The sequence below is a fragment of the Oncorhynchus clarkii genome, chromosome 23 (assembly GCF_045791955.1).
Source record: "Oncorhynchus clarkii lewisi isolate Uvic-CL-2024 chromosome 23, UVic_Ocla_1.0, whole genome shotgun sequence".
NCBI classification, from domain to species: Eukaryota; Metazoa; Chordata; class Actinopteri; order Salmoniformes; family Salmonidae; genus Oncorhynchus; species Oncorhynchus clarkii.
In genome coordinates, this window is record NC_092169.1 from 56,672,381 (window position 1) to 56,694,425 (window position 22,045).

At 47.1% G+C, this 22,045-nt stretch overlaps 1 protein-coding gene across 24 annotated transcripts in view; it reads left to right on the forward strand.

Annotated features, from left to right (window-relative positions):
* The window catches only part of LOC139381442 (EBF transcription factor 3a), a 229,777-nt gene that overhangs the window by 165,513 nt on the left and 42,219 nt on the right, over window positions 1-22,045 (forward strand). For 13 of the 24 annotated variants that reach the window (XM_071124975.1, XM_071124977.1, XM_071124978.1 and 10 more), the window contains exons 9-10: window positions 59-189; window positions 1,115-1,241. In XM_071124975.1, the coding sequence (XP_070981076.1) occupies window positions 59-189; window positions 1,115-1,241 (258 nt within the window). Of the gene's footprint in view, window positions 1-55; window positions 190-1,114; window positions 1,242-22,045 lie in introns of all 24 variants that reach the window. The other 11 variants (XM_071124976.1, XM_071124959.1, XM_071124973.1 and 8 more) reach the window with 1 other exon arrangement.

Here is a 22,045-nt window from a genome sequence, read left to right on the forward strand (position 1 = left end):
TAGTCTAGCGGATGGGAAGGTCCTAAATTCTCTCTGTTGTTCTGTCTGTTACAAGCAGCTACCCCCTGCATCAAAGCCATCAGCCCAAGTGAAGGATGGACCACGGGAGGAGCCACAGTCATCATCATAGGAGATAACTTCTTTGACGGTCTCCAAGTCGTGTTCGGGACGATGCTTGTGTGGAGTGAGGTAAGAAGCCTTTGACATGTGCCTTTATTTCCAGACTCGGTGTTCTCATGTATACGCCAGAATACACTGTTGTGCTTCAGAGCAATTAGCATAGAAAAAACACAACATAGATTTTAATTGTGTGTAGGTTGGGGGTGGGGGAGGATAAATGTTAGCATGTCCCACACAGCAGTTTGTGTTAATGGAATCTGACACTTTACACAGCTTTTTCTTATAATGTTTGCACCCTGTATAGCTGATCAAGCAGTCTGAAGCACGCGAGCTAATAGCATTCTGAAGCACGCAAGCTATCCCCATTACTATCAGCTTTGCTGCTGTGAAGTGATGACAGGAGTAGATCAGAAGCTAGACAAACAGGAGCAGGAACAGGAACAGGAAGAGCATGGAAAACAGGCGGGAAAATATGGGAATCCGATTGAAACCAAGAAACCTCTCAGGAACGGGGAAAAAGAAAACCGTGAGGTCTCGCAAAAAAAACAATGGAACAATTAAGGGGGTCTGAGATATAACAGGAGTGAATTAACACTGTGAGGGAGGGGGACATATGAAGGCATTTTTGATGTGAACCACGGCCCTCTGGCCCTTCCTGTGAGAACAACCCCAAACCCCAAAACCCAGCGCCCAGAACATTTACTGACTAAAGAAAAAAACCAAGAGACAACCCAGAAAACCTAAAGCTCAGACGTCCCTTCAGGGCAGTGTGTGTGTGTGTGTGTGTGTGTGTGTGTGTGTGAGTGTGTGTGTGTGCAGCCTTGATACCCCAGCTAGATGACAGGCTAATTTAGACTCATTGCTGTAATTGACTGGAGCTGGCAAGCGTCACTCCACCAGCCGGAGTAGAGCCCCGCAGTCAGACAGGCATCACCCAGCACTTCACGCTGTTCACTCACCACTTCTGTTTGGTTCACCCATTGATTCCCTACAGCTGATTACACCCCACGCCATCAGAGTGCAGACCCCACCCAGGCACATCCCAGGAGTCGTGGAAGTCACCCTCTCCTACAAGTCCAAGCAGTTCTGCAAAGGAGCTCCTGGACGATTTGTCTACACTGGTAAGACCACTACACCGGCTACTACTGTGTCTTGTTGCTCCTTCTATGAACCCTCACCCCCTCTCTCTGTATCTCTGTCTCTTTGTCTCTCTGTCTCTCTGTCTCTCTGTCTCTCTGTCTCTCTGTCTCTCTGTCTCTTTGTCTCTCTGTCTCTCTGTCTCTTTGTCTCTCAGTCTCTCTGTCTCTCTGTCTCTCTGTCTGTCTCTGTCTTGTTCTCTCTCTGTTGTTCCTCCTTCATTCCATTGTCTCTCTCACTCTTTCTCTCCCTTTCTGTCTCTTCATGCTCTGCTAAGAGCTTTGGAGTGGTGGCCCACCCAGCTGTAACAATGACACCCAGCTCTGCGGGCTGTAAAACGTGTGAGAGTTACCTGGTTAGAGGTGATCCGAGGGGGCCTCTGTCTCTCTCTCTCTCTCTCTCTCTCTCTCTCTCTCTGTCTCTCTGTCTCTGTCTCTCTCTCTGTATCTCTGTCTCTCTGTCTCTCTGTCTCTCTGTCTCTCTCTCTCTCTCTCTCTCTCTCTCTCTCTCTCTCAAAATTCAATTCAATCCAAGGGGCTTTATTGGCATGGGAAACATATGTAATATGTTAGCATTGCCAAAAGAGAATTAAACAATAAAAATTAACAGTAAACATTACACTCACAGAAGTTCCAAAAGAATAAAGACATTACAAATGTCATATTATATATATATACAGTGTGGTAACGGTGTACAAATGGTTAAAGGACACAAGATAAAATAAATAAGCATAAATATGGGTTGTATTTACAATGGAGTTTTTCTTCACTCATTTTGTGGGCAGTGAGCACATAGCCTGTCTTCTCTTGAGAGCCATGTCTGCCTACGGCGGCCTTTCTCAATAGCAAGGCTACGCTCACTGAGTCTGTACATAGTCAAAGCTTTCCTTAAGTTTGGTTCAGTCACAGTGGTCAGGTATTCTGTTGCTGTGTACTCTCTGTTTAGGGCCAAATAGCATTCTAGTTTGCTCTGTTTTTTTGTTAATTCTTTCCAATGTGTCAAGTAATTATCTTTTTGTTTTCTCATGATTTGGTTGGGTCTAATTGTATTGCTGTCCTGGGGCTCTGTAGGGTGTGTTTGTGTTTGTGAACAGAGCCCCAGGACCAGCTTGCTTAGGGGACTCTTCTCCAGGTTCATCTCTCTGTAGGTGATGGCTTTGTTATGGAAGGTTTGGGAATCTCTTCCTTTTAGGTGGTTGTAGTCTCTTTTCTGGATTTTGATCATTTGCGGGTATCGGCCTAATTCTGCTCTGCTTGCATTCTTTGGTGTTTTACATTGAAACTTTGGTCTTACTGAGATTTACTGTCAGGGCCCAGGTCTGGCAGAATCTGTGCAGAAGATCTAGGTGCTGTTGTAGGCCCTCCTCGGTTGGTGACAACACATTCTCTCTCTCTCTCCCTCTCTCTCTCTCTCTCTCTCTCTCTCTCTCTCTCTCTCTCTCTCTCTCTCTCTCTCTCTCTCTCTCTCTCTCTCTCTCTCTCTCTCTCTCTCTCTCTCTCCTCCCTCCCTCTCTCTCTCTCTCTCTCTCTCTCTCTCTCTCTCTCTCTCTCTCTCTCTCTCTCTCTCTCTCTCTCTCTCTCTCTCTCTCTCTCTCTCTCTCTCTCTCTCTCTCTCTCTCTCTCTCTGCTGTAATCCTATCCCTGTCCCATCTAGGGAGGCAGCTGCCAAGCCCTGTTAATCTCAAACCATCACAACACCTCACATGACTCATCTCATGTCTCACTGTGGCCATGCTTTTTCCGAAGACGGAAAATAAAAAAAAAACGTGCAAAGAGACACATGTTGCAATGCAGAGGTAGTGTGTGTGTGTGTTTTGGGGAGTGTGTGTGTGTGTGTGTTTTGGGGAGTGTGTGTGTGTATATGTACACATGTGCGTGCCTTCATGTGTGTGTGTATGTGTGTGTGTGTGTGCTTTCAGTCCTGGCTACGTGTGTGGGCTTGTGTTTATGTGTGGTGTGATAGTGTTTAGTAGTAGGGGTCACAATCTGGGACTGTCTGGGAGCCAGAGGCTGGTGAAGGGTAATCTATGGTCTGTAGCAGTTAGGGAATGTGTGTGTGTGTGTGTGTGTGTGTGTGTGTGTGTGTGTGTGTGTGTGTGTGTGTGTGTTTTCGGGACAGAGAAGTGGAGGAGTGGAGTGATGAGGGTCAACGTCTGTCTGACCTGGAAGCTTCTGTCTGATCCCAAATTGACAAGAACAATGAGATAATCACCAGGGATTACTCTCACTCCTTGAAACCTAATCCAGGACCAGCTAGGGCTCTGGGCTTTGGTTAAAAGTAGTGCACTATATAGGGAATAGGGTGCAAAATGGGCAGCATGCTAACATTTAACACCCGCTGCAGGAATGGACCAGAGACCAAGGAGACAGCTGGATCAGGAAATAACAGTGTAGTGCTGTGAAGAGAGACATATATACATTAAGACATGAATGGTTCTATTACAGTCATATTATATACATTAAGACATGAATGGTACTATTACAGTCATATTATATACATTAAGACATGAATGGTTCTATTACAGTCATATTATATACATTAAGACATGAATGGTTCTATTTCAGTCATATTATATACATTAAGACATGAATGGTTCGAATATAGTTATATAGAGGTCTATACATTAAGACATGAATGGTTCTATTTCAGTTATATAGAGGTCTATACAATATGCTGTTGTAGTTGGAAGTTTACATACACTTAGGTTGGAGTCATTAAAACTCGTTTTTCAACCGCTCTACAAATTTCTTGTTAACAAACTATAGTTTTGGCAAGTTGGTTAGGACATCTACTTTATGCATGACACAAGTCGTTTTTCCAACAATTGCTTACAGACAGATCATTTCACTTATAATTCACTGTATCACAATTCCAGTGGGTCAGAAGTTTACATACACTAAGTTGACTGTGCCTTTAAACAGCTTGGAAAATTCCAGAAAATGATGTCATGGCTTTAGAAGCTTCTGATATGCTAATTTACATAATTTGAGTCAATTGTACCTGTGGATGTATTTCAAGGCCTACCTTCAAACTCAGTGTCTCTTTGATTGACATCATGGGAAAATCAAAAGAAATCAGACAAGACCTCAGAAAAAACATTGTAGACCTCCACAAGTCTGGTTCATCCTTGGGAGCAATTTCCAAACCCCTGAAGGTACCACGTTCATCTGTACAAACAATAGTAAGCAAGTATAAACACCATGGGACCACGCAGCCGTCATATGCTCAGGAAGGAGACGCGTTCTGTCTCCTAGAGATTAATGTACTTTGGTGCGAAAAGTGCAAATCAATCCCAGAACAACAGCAAAGGACCTTGTGAAGATGCTGGAGGAAACAGGTACAAAAGTATCTATATCCACAGTAAATCGAGTCCTATATCGCCATAACCTGAAAGGCCGCTCAGCAAGGAAGAAGCCACTGCTCCAAAAGTCAAGGTATTGGAGTGGCCATCACAAAGCCCTGACCTCAATCCTATAGAACATTTGTGGGCAGAACTGAAAAAGCGCATGCCAGCAAGGAGGCCAACAAACCTGACTCAGTTACACCAGCCCTGTCAGGAGGAATGGGCCAAAATTCACCCTACTTTTTGTGGGAAGCTTGTGTAAGGCTCTCTGAAATATTGGACCCAAGTTAAACAATTTAAAGGCAATGCTACCAAATACTAATTGAGTGCATGTAAACTTCTGACCCACTGGGAATGTGATGAAAGTAATAAAAGCTGAAATAAATCATTCTCTCTACTATTATTCTGACATTTCACATTCTTAAAATAAAGTGGTGAATCCTAACTGACCTAAGACAGGATTTTTTTACTAGGATTAAATGTCAGGAATTGTGAAAAACTGAGATTGTACTTGGCTAAGGTGTATGTAAACTTCTGACTTCAACTGTATTAACACATAAATAGTTCTAACACAGTCATATTATATACATTAAGACACGAATGGTGCGAATTCAGACCCATCTAAAAAGGTCCATATTTAGAGCGGGAAGGGAGTGTTAGTCAGACTAGAGGGGACTACAATGGGAACTACCGTCAGACTAGAGGGGACTACAGTGGGAACTACCGTCAGACTAGAGGGGACTACAATGAGAACATCACCAGACTAGAGGAGACTACAATGGGAACTACCGTCAGACTAGAGGGGACTACAATGGGAACATCACCAGACTAGAGGAGACTACAATGGGAACTATCGTCAGACTAGAGGAGACTACAATGGGAGACATCACCAGACTAGAGGAGACTACAATGGGAACTACCGTCAGACTAGAGGGGACTACAATGGGAGACATCACCAGACTAGAGGAGACTACAATGGGAACTATCGTCAGACTAAAGGGGACTACAATGGGAACATCATCAGACTAAAGGGGACTACAATGGGAACATCACCAGACTAGAGGAGACTACAATGGGAACTATCACCAGACTAGAGGAGACTACAATGGGAACTATCGTCAGACTAAAGGGGACTACAATGGGAACTATCGTCAGACTAAAGGGGACTACAATGGGAACTCTCACCAGACTAAAGGGAACTACTCTCCTTGTCAATAATTAGACAGCATTACTCTGAGGTGTTTTGAGTAACCCAGTGTTTTTTTGATCCATTCATAGATATATTTTTAATGCAGTATATTTATTACCTGTTGTTGAAATATGATAATGCTATGCTTTAATTTGCTATTTTGTCTTTGACCAATACTAATCAGGTATATTTTAGTTCTAATTTCTACACTTTAATAGTCATCCCATAAAAGCCTTGGAATTATTAAATTCTTACCTTTTTCTTTCCAGTTTGTGTAAAGCACTATTGATTGGAATCAAATATGAGCACATTTTTCCATAGTAGTTAACTCTGAAACATCCTTTTTTAAACTTGATGTCTAAAGAGGTCTCTGTAGTTTAAGATGGGAGGAGGGAATGGTATATTTGGATAAATAAATGTATCTAATTGAATGGCTGTCTAGTTATTTAACCAAAACATTGTTTGGAAGAAATACGTGTTAACATTCCTCCCAGCATGATTCTAGAATCGGAACAGCTCATTTAGAATTTAGAAGGTTCACATGGAACCCCCCCCCCCCTCCTCCTTTTAAGTGACACACCCACTCACCAGGAATGAAAGGAATCATCTCAAATGACGGGGAGTCGACATTGGCTCCCTAGTGAGAGCGTACTGTAGAGGTTCAGTATGGCGTGTTCATGTGGACCACGTTCCCTGTTTGTGAACAGATGTGAGCAGAGCAGGGAAGATGTTCTCGTCTGCTGTAGACCCTGTATTGAAGAGAGGGAGACTTAAAAAGCCCTTACTCAACTGTGACTCAATGAGGCCTCATGTTTCTACTAGAAAAATCCTGGTACGTCACGGGATCAATGAAACTGATCAGCTCACTATATAGTAAAGAGAAGTATCCACCCTCAACCCTCCACGTTCTCTACACTACATGTGGCAGGCACTTAAAAATGGCCCGTTCTTGGCTAGCATCCACCTTCACAAGGGCTAGCATCCACCTTCACAACGGCTAGCATCCACCTTCACAACGGCTAGCATCCACCTTCACAACGGCTAGCATCCACCTTCAGAACGGCTAGCATCCACCTTCACAACGGCTAGCATCCACCTTCACAATGGCTAGCATCCACCTTCACAACGGCTAGCATGCACCTTCACAACGGCTAGCATCCACCTTCACAACGGCTAGCATCCACCTTCGCAACGGCTAGCATCCACCTTCACAATGGCTAGCATCCACCTTCACAACGGCTAGCATCCACCTCCACAACGGCTCGGATCCACCTTCACAACGGCTAGCATCCATCTTCACAGCGGCTAGCACCCACCTTCACAATGGCTAGCACCCACCTTCACAACGGCTAGCATCCACCTTCACAATGCAAAATACACAACCAGCCTTGAAACCAAAGTGTTATGGCATCACAACACAGAGGTGTTTTATAGGCCTGTGGTGTTCATTGAGATGTGTCTGTAGTGTCAACGGCATCGGTGAGTCTGCTGGTTTATTAAAGAGAGAGTCGATCATTATTTTCCATCACAGCCAACACAAACGGGCTGTCTCAGAGGTCATCGCTCTTTAAACCAATGACTTCGTCTTCGTATTCGAAGCTGAAAATGTGCCTCCTTTAATTGCCTCCCACACTGCCTCTTTCTCTCTCTCTCCCTCTCCCTCTCTCTCTCTCTCTCCCTCTCTCTCTCTCTCTCTCGCTCTCTCTCCCTCTCTCTCTCTCCCTCTCCCTCTCCCTCTCCCTCTCCCTCTCTCTCTCTCTCTCTCTCTCTCTCTCTCCCTCTCTCTCTCTCTCTCTCTCTCTCTCTCTCTCCATCTCTTTCTCTCTCTCTCTCTCTCTCTCTCTCCCTCTCTCTCTCTCTCTCTCGCTCTCTCTCCCTCTCTCTCTCTCCCTCTCCCTCTCCCTCTCCCTCTCTCTCTCTCTCTCTCTCTCTCCCTCTCTCTCTCTCTCTCTCTCTCTCTCCATCTCTTTCTCTCTCTCTCTCTCTCTCTCACTGCCTCTCTCTCTCTCTGCCTCTCTCTCTCCCTCTCTCTCTCCCTCTCTCTCTCTCTCTCTCTCTCTCTCTCTCTCCCTCTCCCTCTCTCTCTGCCTCTCTCCCTCTCTCTCTCGCTCTCTCCCCCTCTCAGTGCCTCGCGGCGTTGCACTGCTGGGTCAAGTGGTGTTGGATTTAAAACGTCAGTTAAATGTTACATGTTGAACGGTGGCAGCAGGGCAGGAATAATGAGGACACACAGAGGAAGTATCCAGAAGGCTGACTCTGAATGGGGGTTGGACACACAGACAAACTGTAAAGGGGTGTACGGGTCTAATGGTTTGTGTAACTCTGGTGTTAAAGGGGCCTTTATCTGAGGCTTTCCCATTGTGTCGTTCTGTGTGAGCCTTGCTGTTAGTGTAGCCGGGGCCTGAACAACCTTCTACACTAGTACCTTGTCTACTTGTTACCTCGTACGCTGTACATTTGTAATGACTTGTACCTCGTACGCTGTACATTTGCAACCAGGTACGCTGTACATTTGTAACCAGGTACGCGGTTCATTTGCAACCAGGTACGCGGTACTTTTGCAACCAGGTACGCTGTACTTTTGCAACCAGGTACGCTGTACATTTGCAACCAGGTACGCTGTACTTTTGCAACCAGGTACGCTGTACTTTTGCAACCAGGTACGCTGTACATTTGCAACCAGGTACGCTGTACATTTGCAACCAGGTACGCGGTTCATTTGCAACCAGGTACGCGGTACTTTTGCAACCAGGTACGCGGTACTTTTGCAACCAGGTACGCTGTACTTTTGCAACCAGGTACGCGGTACTTTTGCAACCAGGTACGCTGTACTTTTGCAACCAGGTACGCTGTACTTTTGCAACCAGGTACGCTGTACTTTTGCAACCAGGTACGCTGTACTTTTGCAACCAGGTACGCTGTACTTTTGCAACCAGGTACGCGGTACTTTTGCAACCAGGTACGCTGTACTTTTGCAACCAGGTACGCTGTACTTTTGCAACCAGGTACGCTGTACTTTTGCAACCAGGTACGCTGTACTTTTGCAACCAGGTACGCTGTGTCTTTTGTAATGACTTGTACCTTGTACACTATAATGTATATTTCAGTCTCCAGCCTTGTGGCCTACTTCCTACTTCCTACTTCCTCCCCAGTAGAAAATGGTGCAGCTGTTTATCAGTCCTGTTCCTCTTCTCCTCTGTCCTTTGTATCCTTTGAAGAGCCTCTTGTTCTTGCTGTGTTTTTTGTTGTTGTTGTTGTTGTTGTTGTGCTTTAACCTTGTTTTTGTTCCTTGTTTTACCACCGCGTCTTTTGTTTACCCACAAGGCCGTTTGTGGTGGCAGGCGGGTGTCTGATACCTGTATCGGTTATCCATTGATCAGGCCCGGCAGCAGGAACAGGCTTGTCAGGAGGATCCCAGAGAAATCAAAGAGCTTCCTTCCATGTTTTGTGTTCCTGCCAATACTCCTGACTGTAATAAGTCATCCAGCGCTGAGCAGACACTTTCTAACAGGAGCTTCCAGGTGGTACGTTTTGGACCGTTCTATTGGACAGAGGAACTTGTTTCTTACTCACTTTGTTGTCCTATCGGCTTGTTAGTAAGCTGCTCTGGTGAGTTCAGCTAAAAATAAACAAATAAACCAATTATTATTATTATTCGCCTAAAAATGTTGGCAGCCACTTTTAATTTTTGTTTATATTACCTTAAATGTGTAGATAAGACAGATATATTATCTTGTTGTGCGGGAGTGAGAAAGAAAGAAGGAAAGAGAGAGAGAGAGAGAGAGACAGAGAGAGAGAGAGAGAGAGACAGAGAGAGAGAGAGAGAGAGACAGAGAGAGAGAGAGAGAGAGAGAGAGAGAGAGAGAGAGAGACAAGAGAGAGAGACAGAGAGAGAGAGAGAGACAGAGAGAGAGAGAGAGACAGAGAGAGAGAGACAGAGAGAGAGAGAGAGAGAGAGAGAGAGAGAGAGAGAGAGAGAGAGAGATTAATCACAGAGCAGGAGGAGGGAGACTTGTGGTTGAGAGGTAGTAGAGTCTTTATCATGGCTGCTGCCTCCCGAACACCCTTTATAACCCCTGAACTATGACAGGCTTCAGGAATAAACCTCAGCATGGCCTCTAATTGCATCAAAGCTATTGCTTTCTATTTAGGCATGGAGGCACGATCACCGACAGCCTGCATGGCCTTTCTGCCTCGCTGGAGGCCTGGGGAGGGAATAAAGTCCGTGCCGACTGGGCTATCAAACCGCCAGCACTATTTGTCCTAATCAGTGACACCCATTTACCAGAATTGCTTAAAATGAACTATATCTCATACAGAAATGGTACATTTTACAGACCGCCGTTCATCACAGGGAAATTGTGGTTGGCGGTAAACCTTTCCTTTACTTACCAATGGGGACGGTGAGACGTGCAGCAAAATGATGAAGAAATAAGAGAAAAAAGATTTGCGAGGGAGAGCTGTCACACATTTATCAGGGAAGAAGGAACATTATTTGTTAATTTCCCAACGCGGCCCCTGACAGAGTGCTTCATCTTGTGGTCCCGCGTTGATCACCATGGTCCTTTCTGTTAGGAGGACAAGTCAAGCACATTTATTTATTTATTTATATAAAAAAAATGTTGCAGCTGTTTCTCTCTAACAAGATCCATTTGTCTATCAGCGTACGACACCTCTCTCCATCTCTCCGTTCCTCCACACCTTCCTCTTCCACTCCAGGAGAATTTGACCAACGGCTGGGCTCTGTTGGTCTGTTACTCTCTGTGGATTTGGGTTCTTCAGGACGGTAAGAGACTGGGATCTAGCATTGGCCAGAGGAGGGTTGATAAATCACAAAGTTTTCTTGTCAAGGTGAATCTATCGACTTCACTGCATCAAAAAAAAAAAAAACTGAGGAAATGTAGAAGAGAGGAGACAGACATTCATCATCCCAGAAAAGGACAAAGGGGTCATCTCACCGCTTCACTCAATAAAAGAAGACTGGAGATGTGAAGTGTTCCGGGCCTTATCCAACCTCCTTATTGGTCTTATCCAACCTCCTTATTGGTCTTATCCAACCTCCCTATTGGTCTTATCCAGCCTCCTTATTGGTCTTATCCAACCTCCTTATAGGTCTTATCCAACCTCCCTATTGGTCTTATCCAACCTCCCTATTGGTCTTATCCAGCCTCCCTATTGGTCTTATCCAGCCTCCCTATTGGTCTTATCCAGCCTCTCTATTGGTCTTGTCCATCCTCTCTATTGGACACAGGTCCAGGCCTCTCTATTGGTCTTATCCAGCCTCCCTATTGGTCTTATCCAGCCTCTCTATTGGTCTTATCCAGCCTCCCTATTGGTCTTATCCAGCCTCTCTATTGGTCTTATCCAGCCTCCCTATTGGTCTTATCCAGCCTCCCTATTGGTCTTATTCAGCCTCCCTATTGGTCTTGTCCATCCTCTCTATTGGACACAGGTCCAGGCCTCTCTATTGGTCTTATCCAGCCTCCCTATTGGTCTTATCCAGCCTCCCTATTGGTATTATCCATCCTCCCTTTTGGTCTTATCCAGCCTCCCTATTGGACTTATCTAATCTCCCTATTGGTCTTATCCAGCCTCCCTATTGGTCTTATCCAACCTCCCTATTGGTCTTATCCAGCCTCCCTGTTGGTCTTATCCAGCCTCCCTATTGGTCTTATCCAGCCTCCCTATTGGTCTTATCCAGCCTCCCTATTGGTCTTATCCAGCCTCCCTATTGGTCTTGTCCATCCTCTCTATTGGACACAGGTCCAGGCCTCTCTATTGGTCTTATCCAGCCTCCCTATTGGTCTTATCCAGCCTCCCTATTGGTCTTATCCATCCTCTCTATTGGACACAGGTCCAGGCCTCTCTATTGGTCTTATCCAGCCTCCTTATTGGTCTTATCCAGCCTCCCTATTGGTCTTATCCAGCCTCCCTATTGGACTTATCCAGCCTCCCTATTGGACTTATCCAGCTTCCCTATTGGACACAGTTCCAGACCTCTCTATTGGACACAGTTCCAGACCTCTCTATTGGACACAGTTCCAGACCTCTCAATTGGACACAGGTCCAGACCTCTCTATTGGACACAGGTCCAGGCCTCTCTATTGGACACAGGTCCAGGCCTCTCTATTGGACACAGGTCCAGGACTCTCTATTGGACACAGGTCCAGGACTCTCTATTGGACACAGGTCCAGGACTCTCTATTGGACACAGGTCCAGGACTCTCTATTGGACACAGGTCCAGGACTCTCTATTGGACACAGGTCCAGGACTCTCTATTGGACACAGGTCCAGGACTCTCTATTGGACACAGGTCCAGGACTCTCTATTGGACACAGGTCCAGGACTCTCTATTGGACACAGGTCCAGGACTCTCTATTGGACACAGGTCCAGGACTCTCTATTGGACACAGGTCCAGGACTCTCTATTGGACACAGGTCCAGGACTCTCTATTGGACGTAGATCCAAAGTAGTACACTATATTTTGAATATTGTATCCAGAATCCCCAGGTCTTTAGCAGCACTGTGGCACCAGAACCAGACTTCCTCTGCCATGTTCATTTAAAATCCATTATCCCCAGGTCTGGGTTTCCCTTCCTGTCTTGTTATAATGTCCATCATACCATTTCCTAAGGATTTATCCTGAAACTCTTTTCTAATTCTATTTATTAGCGCAGTCACTCTCTCATTGATATCTAATTGGTAGTTACAGTCTTATCCCAACGCTGCAACTTTGCTACGGACTTGGGAGAGGCGAAGGTCGAGATCCTTGCGTCCTCCGAAACGCCACCCTACCAAGCTGCACTGCTTCTTGACACACTGCTCGCTTAACCAATGTGTCGGAGGAAACACTGTACAGCTGGCGACCGGAGTCAGCCTGCAGGCGCCCGGCCCGCCACAAGGAGCCGCTAGAGCACGACGGGACAAGGAAATCCCTCCCCTAACCCGGACGTTGCTGAGCCAATTGTGCGCTGCCTCATGGGTCTCCCGGTCACGGCCGGCTGTGACACAGCCTGAGATCGAACCTGGGTCTGTAGTGACGCCTCAAGCACTGCAATGCACTTCTGCTTAACTCGGGAGGCCGCTCTTTTAAAGCTGTGATAACAGGCATCGTTTCTGTTAACTTAGATCTGTTGAAGTAGTAAGATCACAACACATGGTTCCTTACAAACCCTGCTCCCAAACAACAAACCATGTTCCCAAACAACAAACCCTGCTCCCAAACAACAAACCCTGTTCCCAAACAACAAACCCTGCTCCCAAACAACAAAGCCTGTTCCCAAACAACAAACCCCGCTCCCAAACAACAAACCCTGCTCCCAAACAACAAACCCTCCCAAACAACAAACCCTGTACCCAAACAACAAACCCTGCTCCCAAACAACAAACGCTGCTCCTAAACAACAAACCCTGCTCCTAAACAACAAACCCTGCTCCCAAACAGCAAACCCCGGACTAGAGGGAGGGGTAGGGCGGGAGGTGAGGTGGGAGTAGAGGGAGGTGAGGGTGGGAGATGAGGTGAGAGTAGAGGGAGGTGAGTTGAGGTGGAAGTAGAGGGAGGTGAGGGTGAAAGGTGAGTTGAGGTGAGAGTAGAGGGAGGTGAGGTGAGGTGGAAGTAGAGGGAGGTAAGGGTGGGAGGTGAGTTGAAGTGAGAGTAGAGTAGAGGGAGGTGATGGTGGGAGGTGAGGTGAGGTGGGAGTAGAGGGAGGTGAGGTGAGGTGGAAGTAGAGGGAGGTAAGGGTGGGAGGTGAGGTGACGTGAGAGTAGAGGGAGGTGAGGGTGGGAGGTGAGGTCAGGTGGGAGTAGAGGGAGGTGAGGTGGAAGTAGAGGGAAGTGAGGTGAGTTGGGAGTAGACGGAGGGGTAGGATGGGAGGTGAGGTCAGGTGGGAGTAGAGGGAGGTGAGGTGGAAGTAGAGGGAGGTGAGGTGAGGTGGGAGTAGACGGAGGGGTAGGATGGGAGATGAGGTCAGGTGGGAGTAGAGGGAGGTGAGGTGGAAGTAGACGGAGGGGTAGGGTGGGAGGTGAGATGAGGTGGGAGTAGAGGGAGGTGAGGTGAGGTGGGAGTAGACGGAGGGGTAGGGTGGGAGGTGAGGTGAGGTGGGAGTCGACGGAGGGGTAGGGTGGGAGGTGAGGTGAGGTGGGAGTAGAGGGAGGTGAGGTGGAAGTAGAGGGAGGTGAAGTGGGAGTAGAGGGAGGTGAGGTGAGAGTAGAGGGAGGTGAGGTGAGGTGGGAGTAGAGGGAGGTGAGGTGAGGTGGGAGTAGAGGGAGGTGAGGTGGGAGTAGAGGGAGGTGAGGTGAGAGTAGAGGGAGGTGAGGTGAGAGTAGAGGGAGGTGAGGTGGGAGTAGAGGAAGGTGAGGTGGGATTAGAGGGAGGTGAGGTGAGGTGGGAGTAGAGGAAGGTGAGGTGGGAGTAGAGGGAGGTGAGGTGAGGTGGGAGTAGAGGGAGGTGAGGTGGGAGTAGAGGGAGGGGTAGGGTGGGAGTAGAGGGAGGTGAAGTGGGAGTAGAGGGAGGTGAGGTGAGGTGGGAGTAGAGGGAGGTGAGGTGGGAGTAGAGGGAGGTGAGGTGAGGTGGGAGTAGAGGGAGGTGAGGTGGGAGTAGATGGAGGGGTAGGGGTAGGGTGGGAAGTGAGGTGAGGTGGGAGTAGAGGGAGGTGAGGTGAGATGGGAGTAGAGGGAGGTGAGGTGGAAGTAGAGGGAGGTGAGGTGAGAGCAGATGGAGGGGTAGGGTGGGAGGTGAGGTGAGGTGGGAGTAGAGGGAGGTGAGGTGGGAGTAGAGGGAGGTGAGGTGGGAGTAGAGGGAGGTGAGGTGGGAGTACAGGGAGGTGAGGTGGGAGTAGAGAGAGGAGAGGTGAGTTGGGAGTAGAGGGAGGTGAGGTGGGAGTAGAGGGAGGTGAGGTGGGAGTAGAGGGAGGTGAGGTGGGAGTAGAGGGAGGTGAGGTGGGAGTACAGGGAGGTGAGGTGGGAGTAGAGGGAGGTGAGGTGGGAGTAGAGGGAGGTGAGGTGGGAGTAGAGGGAGGTGAGGTGGGAGTAGAGGGAGGTGAGGTGGGAGTACAGGGAGGTGAGGTGGGAGTAGAGGGAGGTGAGATGGGAGTAGAGGGAGGTGAGGTGGGAGTACAGGGAGGTGAGGTGGGAGTAGAGAGAGGAGAGGTGAGTTGGGAGTAGAGGGAGGTGAGGGACAGAAGGGTTGCAGGGGAGCGATACTCTTCCTCTCCTAATTAGTCTGAGAACATAACACCCTCTCCTCTGTCAGGGAGAGGTGCTCTTGTAAAGGGGATATATAACACCCTCTCCTCTGTCAGGGAGAGGTGCTCTTGTAAAGGGGATATATAACACCCTCTCCTCTGTCAGGGAGAGGTGCTCTTGTAAAGGGGATATATAACACCCTCTCCTCTGTCAGGGAGAGGTGCTCTTGTAAAGGGGATATATAACACCCTCTCCTCTGTCAGGGAGAGGTGCTCTTGTAAAGGGGATATATAACACCCTCTCCTCTGTCAGGGAGAGGTCCTATTGTAAAGGGGATATATAACACCCTCTCCTCTGTCAGGGAGAGGTCCTCTTGTAAAGGGGAATATAACACCCTCTCCTCTGTCAGGGAGAGGTGCTCTTGTAAAGGGGATATATAACACCCTCTCCTCTGTCAGGGAGAGGTGCTCTTGTAAAGGGGATATATAACACCCTCTCCTCTGTCAGGGAGAGGTGCTCTTGTAAAGGGGATATATAACACCCTCTCCTCTGTCAGGGAGAGGTCCTCTTGTAAAGGGGATATATAACACCCTCTCCTCTGTCAGGGAGAGGTCCTCTTGTAAAGGGGATATATAACACCCTCTCCTCTGTCAGGGAGAGGTCCTCTTGTAAAGGGGAATATAACACCCTCTCCTCTGTCAGGGAGAGGTGCTCTTGTAAAGGGGATATATAACACCCTCTCCTCTGTCAGGGAGAGGTGCTCTTGTAAAGGGGATATATAACACCCTCTCCTCTGTCAGGGAGAGGTGCTCTTGTAAAGGGGATATATAACACCCTCTCCTCTGTCAGGGAGAGGTCCTCTTGTAAAGGGGATATATAACACCCTCTCCTCTCTGTCAGGGAGAGGTGCTCTTGTAAAGGAGATATATAACACCCTCTCCTCTGTCAGGGAGAGGTCCTCTTGTAAAGGGGATATATAACACCCTCTCCTCTGTCAGGGAGAGGTGCTCTTGTAAAGGGGATATTTAACACCCTCTCCTCTGTCAGGGAGAGGTGCTCTTGTAAAGGGGATATATAACACCCTCTCCTCTCTGTCAGGGAGAGGTGCTCTTGTAAAGGGGATATATAACACCCTCTCCTCTCTGTCAGGGAGAGGTGCTCTTGTAAAGGGGATATATAACACCCTCTCCTCTGTCAGGGAGAGGTGCTCTTGTAAAGGGGATATTTAACACCCTCTCCTCTGTCAGGGAGAGGTGCTCTTGTAAAGGGGAATATAACACCCTCTCCTCTGTCAGGGAGTGGTGCTCTTGTAAAGGGGATATATAACACCCTCTCCTCTGTCAGGGAGAGCTGCTCTTGTAAAGGGGATATTTAACACCCTCTCCTCTGTCAGGGAGAGGTGCTCTTGTAAAGGGGATATTTAACACCCTCTCCTCTGTCAGGGAGAGCTGCTCTTGTAAAGGGGATATATAACACCCTCTCCTCTGTCAGGGAGAGGTGCTCTTGTAAAGGGGATATATAACACCCTCTCCTCTGTCAGGGAGAGGTGCTCTTGTAAAGGGGATATATAACACCCTCTCCTCTCTGTCAGGGAGAGGTGCTCTTGTAAAGGGGATATATAACACCCTCTCCTCTGTCAGGGAGAGGTGCTCTTGTAAAGGGGATATTTAACACCCTCTCCTCTGTCAGGGAGAGGTGCTCTTGTAAAGGGGAATATAACACCCTCTCCTCTGTCAGGGAGAGGTGCTCTTGTAAAGGGGATATATAACACCCTCTCCTCTATCAGGGAGAGGTGCTCTTGTAAAGGGGATATTTAACACCCTCTCCTCTGTCAGGGAGAGGTGCTCTTGTAAAGGGTAATATAACACCCTCTCCTCTCTGTCAAGGAGAGGTGCTCTTGTAAAGGGGATATTTAACACCCTCTCCTCTGTCAGGGAGAGGTGCTCTTGTAAAGGGGATATATAACACCCTCTCCTCTGTCAGGGAGAGGTACTCTTGTAAAGGGGATATATAACACCCTCTCCTCTGTCAGGGAGAGGTCCTCTTGTAAAGGGGATATATAACACCCTCTCCTCTGTCAGGGAGAGGTCCTCTTGTAAAGGGGATATATAACACCCTCTCCTCTGTCAGGGAGAGGTGCTCTTGTAAAGGGGATATATAACACCCTCTCCTCTGTCAGGGAGAGGTGCTCTTGTAAAGGGGATATATAACACCCTCTCCTCTCTGTCAGGGAGAGGTGCTCTTGTAAAGGAGATATATAACACCCTCTCCTCTGTCAGGGAGAGGTCCTCTTTTAAAGGGGATATATAACATCCTCTCCTCTGTCAAGGAGAGGTGCTCTTGTAAAGGGGATATATAACACCCTCTCCTCTGTCAGGGAGAGGTCCTCTTGTAAAGGGGATATATAACACCCTCTCCTCTGTCAGGGAGAGGTGCTCTTGTAAAGGGGATATATAACACCCTCTCCTCTCTGTCAGGGAGAGGTGCTCTTGTAAAGGAGATATATAACACCCTCTCCTCTGTCAGGGAGAGGTGCTCTTGTAAAGGGGATATATAACACCCTCTCCTCTGTCAGGGAGAGGTCCTCTTGTAAAGGGGATATATAACACCCTCTCCTCTGTCAGGGAGAGGTGCTCTTGTAAAGGGGATATATAACACCCTCTCCTCTGTCAGGGAGAGGTGCTCTTGTAAAGGGGATATATAACACCCTCTCCTCTCTGTCAGGGAGAGCTGCTCTTGTAAAGGGGATATATAACACCCTCTCCTCTGTCAGGGAGAGGTGCTCTTGTAAAGGGGATATATAACACCCTCTCCTCTGTCAGGGAGAGGTGCTCTTGTAAAGGGGATATATAACACCCTCTCCTCTCTGTCAGGGAGAGGTGCTCTTGTAAAGGGGATATATAACACCCTCTCCTCTGTCAGGGAGAGGTGCTCTTGTAAAGGGGATATTTAACACCCTCTCCTCTGTCAGGGAGAGGTGCTCTTGTAAAGGGGAATATAACACCCTCTCCTCTGTCAGGGAGAGGTGCTCTTGTAAAGGGGATATATAACACCCTCTCCTCTGTCAGGGAGAGGTGCTCTTGTAAAGGGGATATTTAACACCCTCTCCTCTGTCAGGGAGAGGTGCTCTTGTAAAGGGTAATATAACACCCTCTCCTCTCTGTCAAGGAGAGGTGCTCTTGTAAAGGGGATATTTAACACCCTCTCCTCTGTCAGGGAGAGGTGCTCTTGTAAAGGGGATATATAACACCCTCTCCTCTGTCAGGGAGAGGTACTCTTGTAAAGGGGATATATAACACCCTCTCCTCTGTCAGGGAGAGGTGCTCTTGTAAAGGGGATATATAACACCCTCTCCTCTGTCAGGGAGAGGTCCTCTTGTAAAGGGGATATATAACACCCTCTCCTCTGTCAGGGAGAGGTCCTCTTGTAAAGGGGATATATAACACCCTCTCCTCTGTCAGGGAGAGGTGCTCTTGTAAAGGGGATATATAACACCCTCTCCTCTGTCAGGGAGAGGTGCTCTTGTAAAGGGGATATATAACACCCTCTCCTCTCTGTCAGGGAGAGGTGCTCTTGTAAAGGAGATATATAACACCCTCTCCTCTGTCAGGGAGAGGTCCTCTTGTAAAGGGGATATATAACACCCTCTCCTCTGTCAGGGAGAGGTCCTCTTGTAAAGGGGATATATAACACCCTCTCCTCTGTCAGGGAGAGGTGCTCTTGTAAAGGGGATATATAACACCCTCTCCTCTGTCAGGGAGAGGTGCTCTTGTAAAGGGGATATATAACACCCTCTCCTCTCTGTCAGGGAGAGGTGCTCTTGTAAAGGAGATATATAACACCCTCTCCTCTGTCAGGGAGAGGTCCTCTTGTAAAGGGGATATATAACACCCTCTCCTCTGTCAAGGAGAGGTGCTCTTGTAAAGGGGATATATAACACCCTCTCCTCTGTCAGGGAGAGGTCCTCTTGTAAAGGGGATATATAACACCCTCTCCTCTGTCAGGGAGAGGTGCTCTTGTAAAGGGGATATATAACACCCTCTCCTCTCTGTCAGGGAGAGGTGCTCTTGTAAAGGAGATATATAACACCCTCTCCTCTGTCAGGGAGAGGTGCTCTTGTAAAGGGGATATATAACACCCTCTCCTCTGTCAGGGAGAGGTACTCTTGTAAAGGGGATATATAACACCCTCTCCTCTGTCAGGGAGAGGTCCTCTTGTAAAGAGGATATATAACACCCTCTCCTCTGTCAGGGAGAGGTGCTCTTGTAAAGGGGATATTTAACACCCTCTCCTCTGTCAGGGAGAGGTGCTCTTGTAAAGGGGATATATAACACCCTCTCCTCTGTCAGGGAGAGGTGCTCTTGTAAAGGGGATTTTTCATTTCATTGTTTGATGCCATGTAATTATACGATGACTTGTGAAATCCAAGGCTGTAATTGAAACAAGTGGCAGCAATTGAGCATGATCTCTCCCATTTCCCCTTTCCCTCCCTCTCTCTCTCTCTCTCTCTCTCTCTCTCTCTCTCTCTCTTCTCTCTCCCATTTCCCCTTTCCCTCCCTCCCTCCCTCCCTCCCTCCCTCCCTCCCTCCCTCCCTCCCTCTCTCTCTCCCCTTTCCCCATTCCCCCTTTCCCTCCCTCATCTACCATCCCCCCCCCCCCCCCCCCTTTATTTAACAAAGAGAAAATAGGACTTCAGTGTGATTAGGGTATATTTATCTCACCTCTTTGCTATTTTGAATGACTTTATAATGCCTCTTTAAATAGGTTGTCCTTGCTATGTCAGGAACGCTAGTCCTGCTCTGCTCGGCTAGTCAAAGACAGGATGGATGATAGATGTGGGGTTTAGCCTCTCCTCTTCCCAGGTCTCGGGTCCTACCATACACTCATTGGGTCTGTCAAGAAACGGCACCCCTATTCCCTATATAGTACACTACTTTTGACCAGGGCCCTATGTGGGGAATAGGGCCCCGTTCAGAACAGAGACAGCATCTGTGATTGGAATCCAAATGTTTTGAGAAATTAATGAGAAAGAAGCAGCAAAGTATTGACTACGAGAGGAAAACGCAACTCATCCTAAATGATGAAAACACAACTCATCCTAAATGAGGAAGACACAACTCATCCTAAATGAGGAAAACACAACTCACCCTAAATGAGGAAGACACAACTCATCCTAAATGAGGAAAACACAACTCATCCTAAATGAGGAAGACACAACTCATCCTAAATGAGGAAAACACAACTCATCCTAAATGAGGAAAACACAACTCATCCTAAATGAGGAAAACGCAACTCATCCTAAATGAGGAAAACACAACTCATCCTAAATGAGGAAAACACAACTCATCCTAAATGAGGAAAACACAACTCATCCTAAATGAGGAAGACACAACTCATCCTAAATGAGGAAAACACAACTCATCCTAAATGAGGAAAACACAACTCATCCTAAATGAGGAAAACACAACTCATCCTAAATCAGGAAGACACAACTCATCCTAAATGAGGAAAACGCAACTCATCCTAAATGAGGAAGACACAACTCATCCTAAATGAGGAAGACACAACTCATCCTAAATGAGGAAAACACAACTCATCCTAAATGAGGAAAACGCAACTCATCCTAAATGAGGAAGACACAACTCATCCTAAATGAGGAAGACACAACTCATCCTAAATGAGGAAAACACAACTCATCCTAAATGAGGAAGACACAACTCATCCTAAATGAGGAAGACACAACTCATCCTAAATGAGGAAAACACAACTCATCCTAAATGAGGAAAACGCAGTAATAATTTAGCCGCCCATCGATTGATTTATTTTGCAGCTGGCCTGTCCTTGTATTGATCTTCATTTTACAATATTAATTTGCACCTGCGATCGGCTGCGAGAGGGAACCAATTTGATTTGAAATCAGTGGGTTGGCTGTTAACCTGAGACTGGTCCTTCTACAGCCGCCATCGATGTGGTTCACTAAGTACCGTAGGGCGAGTGGTGGGGGTTCGAGGTTGGGGGCTGGGGGCCTTTTAACAGAAATAGACTTGAAATGTAATTTCTGACAGAGTAGTATTAAACATAACAGTGGGAGCACCACCATCTCTCGGTTGAGTGTCCATCTCCTCAGCCGGCCTGTCTGCGCACGGCGCTTTAACCCTGGCAGGAACAATCTCCTTTCTGCCTGTCTGCAAATCAGCCCTCACTCTCCTCCTCCTCCTCCTCCTCCTCCTCCTCCTCCTCCTCCCAATCCTCCTCCTCCTCCTCTTCCTCCTCCCAATCCTCCTCCTCCTCCTCCTCCTCCTCCTCCCAATCCTCCTCCTCCTCCTCCTCCTCCTCCTCCTCCTCCTCCTCTTCTCTCTCATCATAATACCTGTATGGGTTCAAAGTTCATGAAATTTCTATGAGCATTGATCTGTCGCATATTGATTTTTAAATGTTTTATACGTCTGCTAGATCTTTTGAAGTTTTAATTTGCTGGAGCGTCTTATTTTCCCAGAGAGTTACCACCGGTGTCGGACTGTATATATTATATATGACGTATAGACTGTAACGCTCTGTGAAAAGGGGTCCAAATTCAAACTACTGTAGTTGAACTAGATATTGTAGTAATATTGTAGTAATATTGTAGTAATATTGTAGTAATATTGTAGTAATATTGTACTAATATTGTAGTAATATTGTAGTAATATTGTAGTCATATTGTAGTAATATTGTAGTAATATTGTAGTAATATTGTAGTAATATTGTAGTAATATTGTAGTATATATAAATGTTCAACAATTATTGGCCTTCTATTTCTCAAACGCTCGATGATGTTAAATATCTTTTTTTTGGGGGGGGGGGGGGGGGGGGGTTGTGTTAAAAGCTTCATGTAGATCAGTAGAAATCAGTCGAGGTTCTTGAGTGTTCAATCCTTTCGTCCCGGCAGTCTGTTTCACCTGGTCATGTTCACCTAGTTACCTGTCCCTGGAACATGTCATATCTTCAAGGTGATATAATTGGCGTTTGGCGTTTTCTATCCTCTGATCTGCCGGGTTAATGTGTAAACGACTTGTCAGCAAATAGCACTTT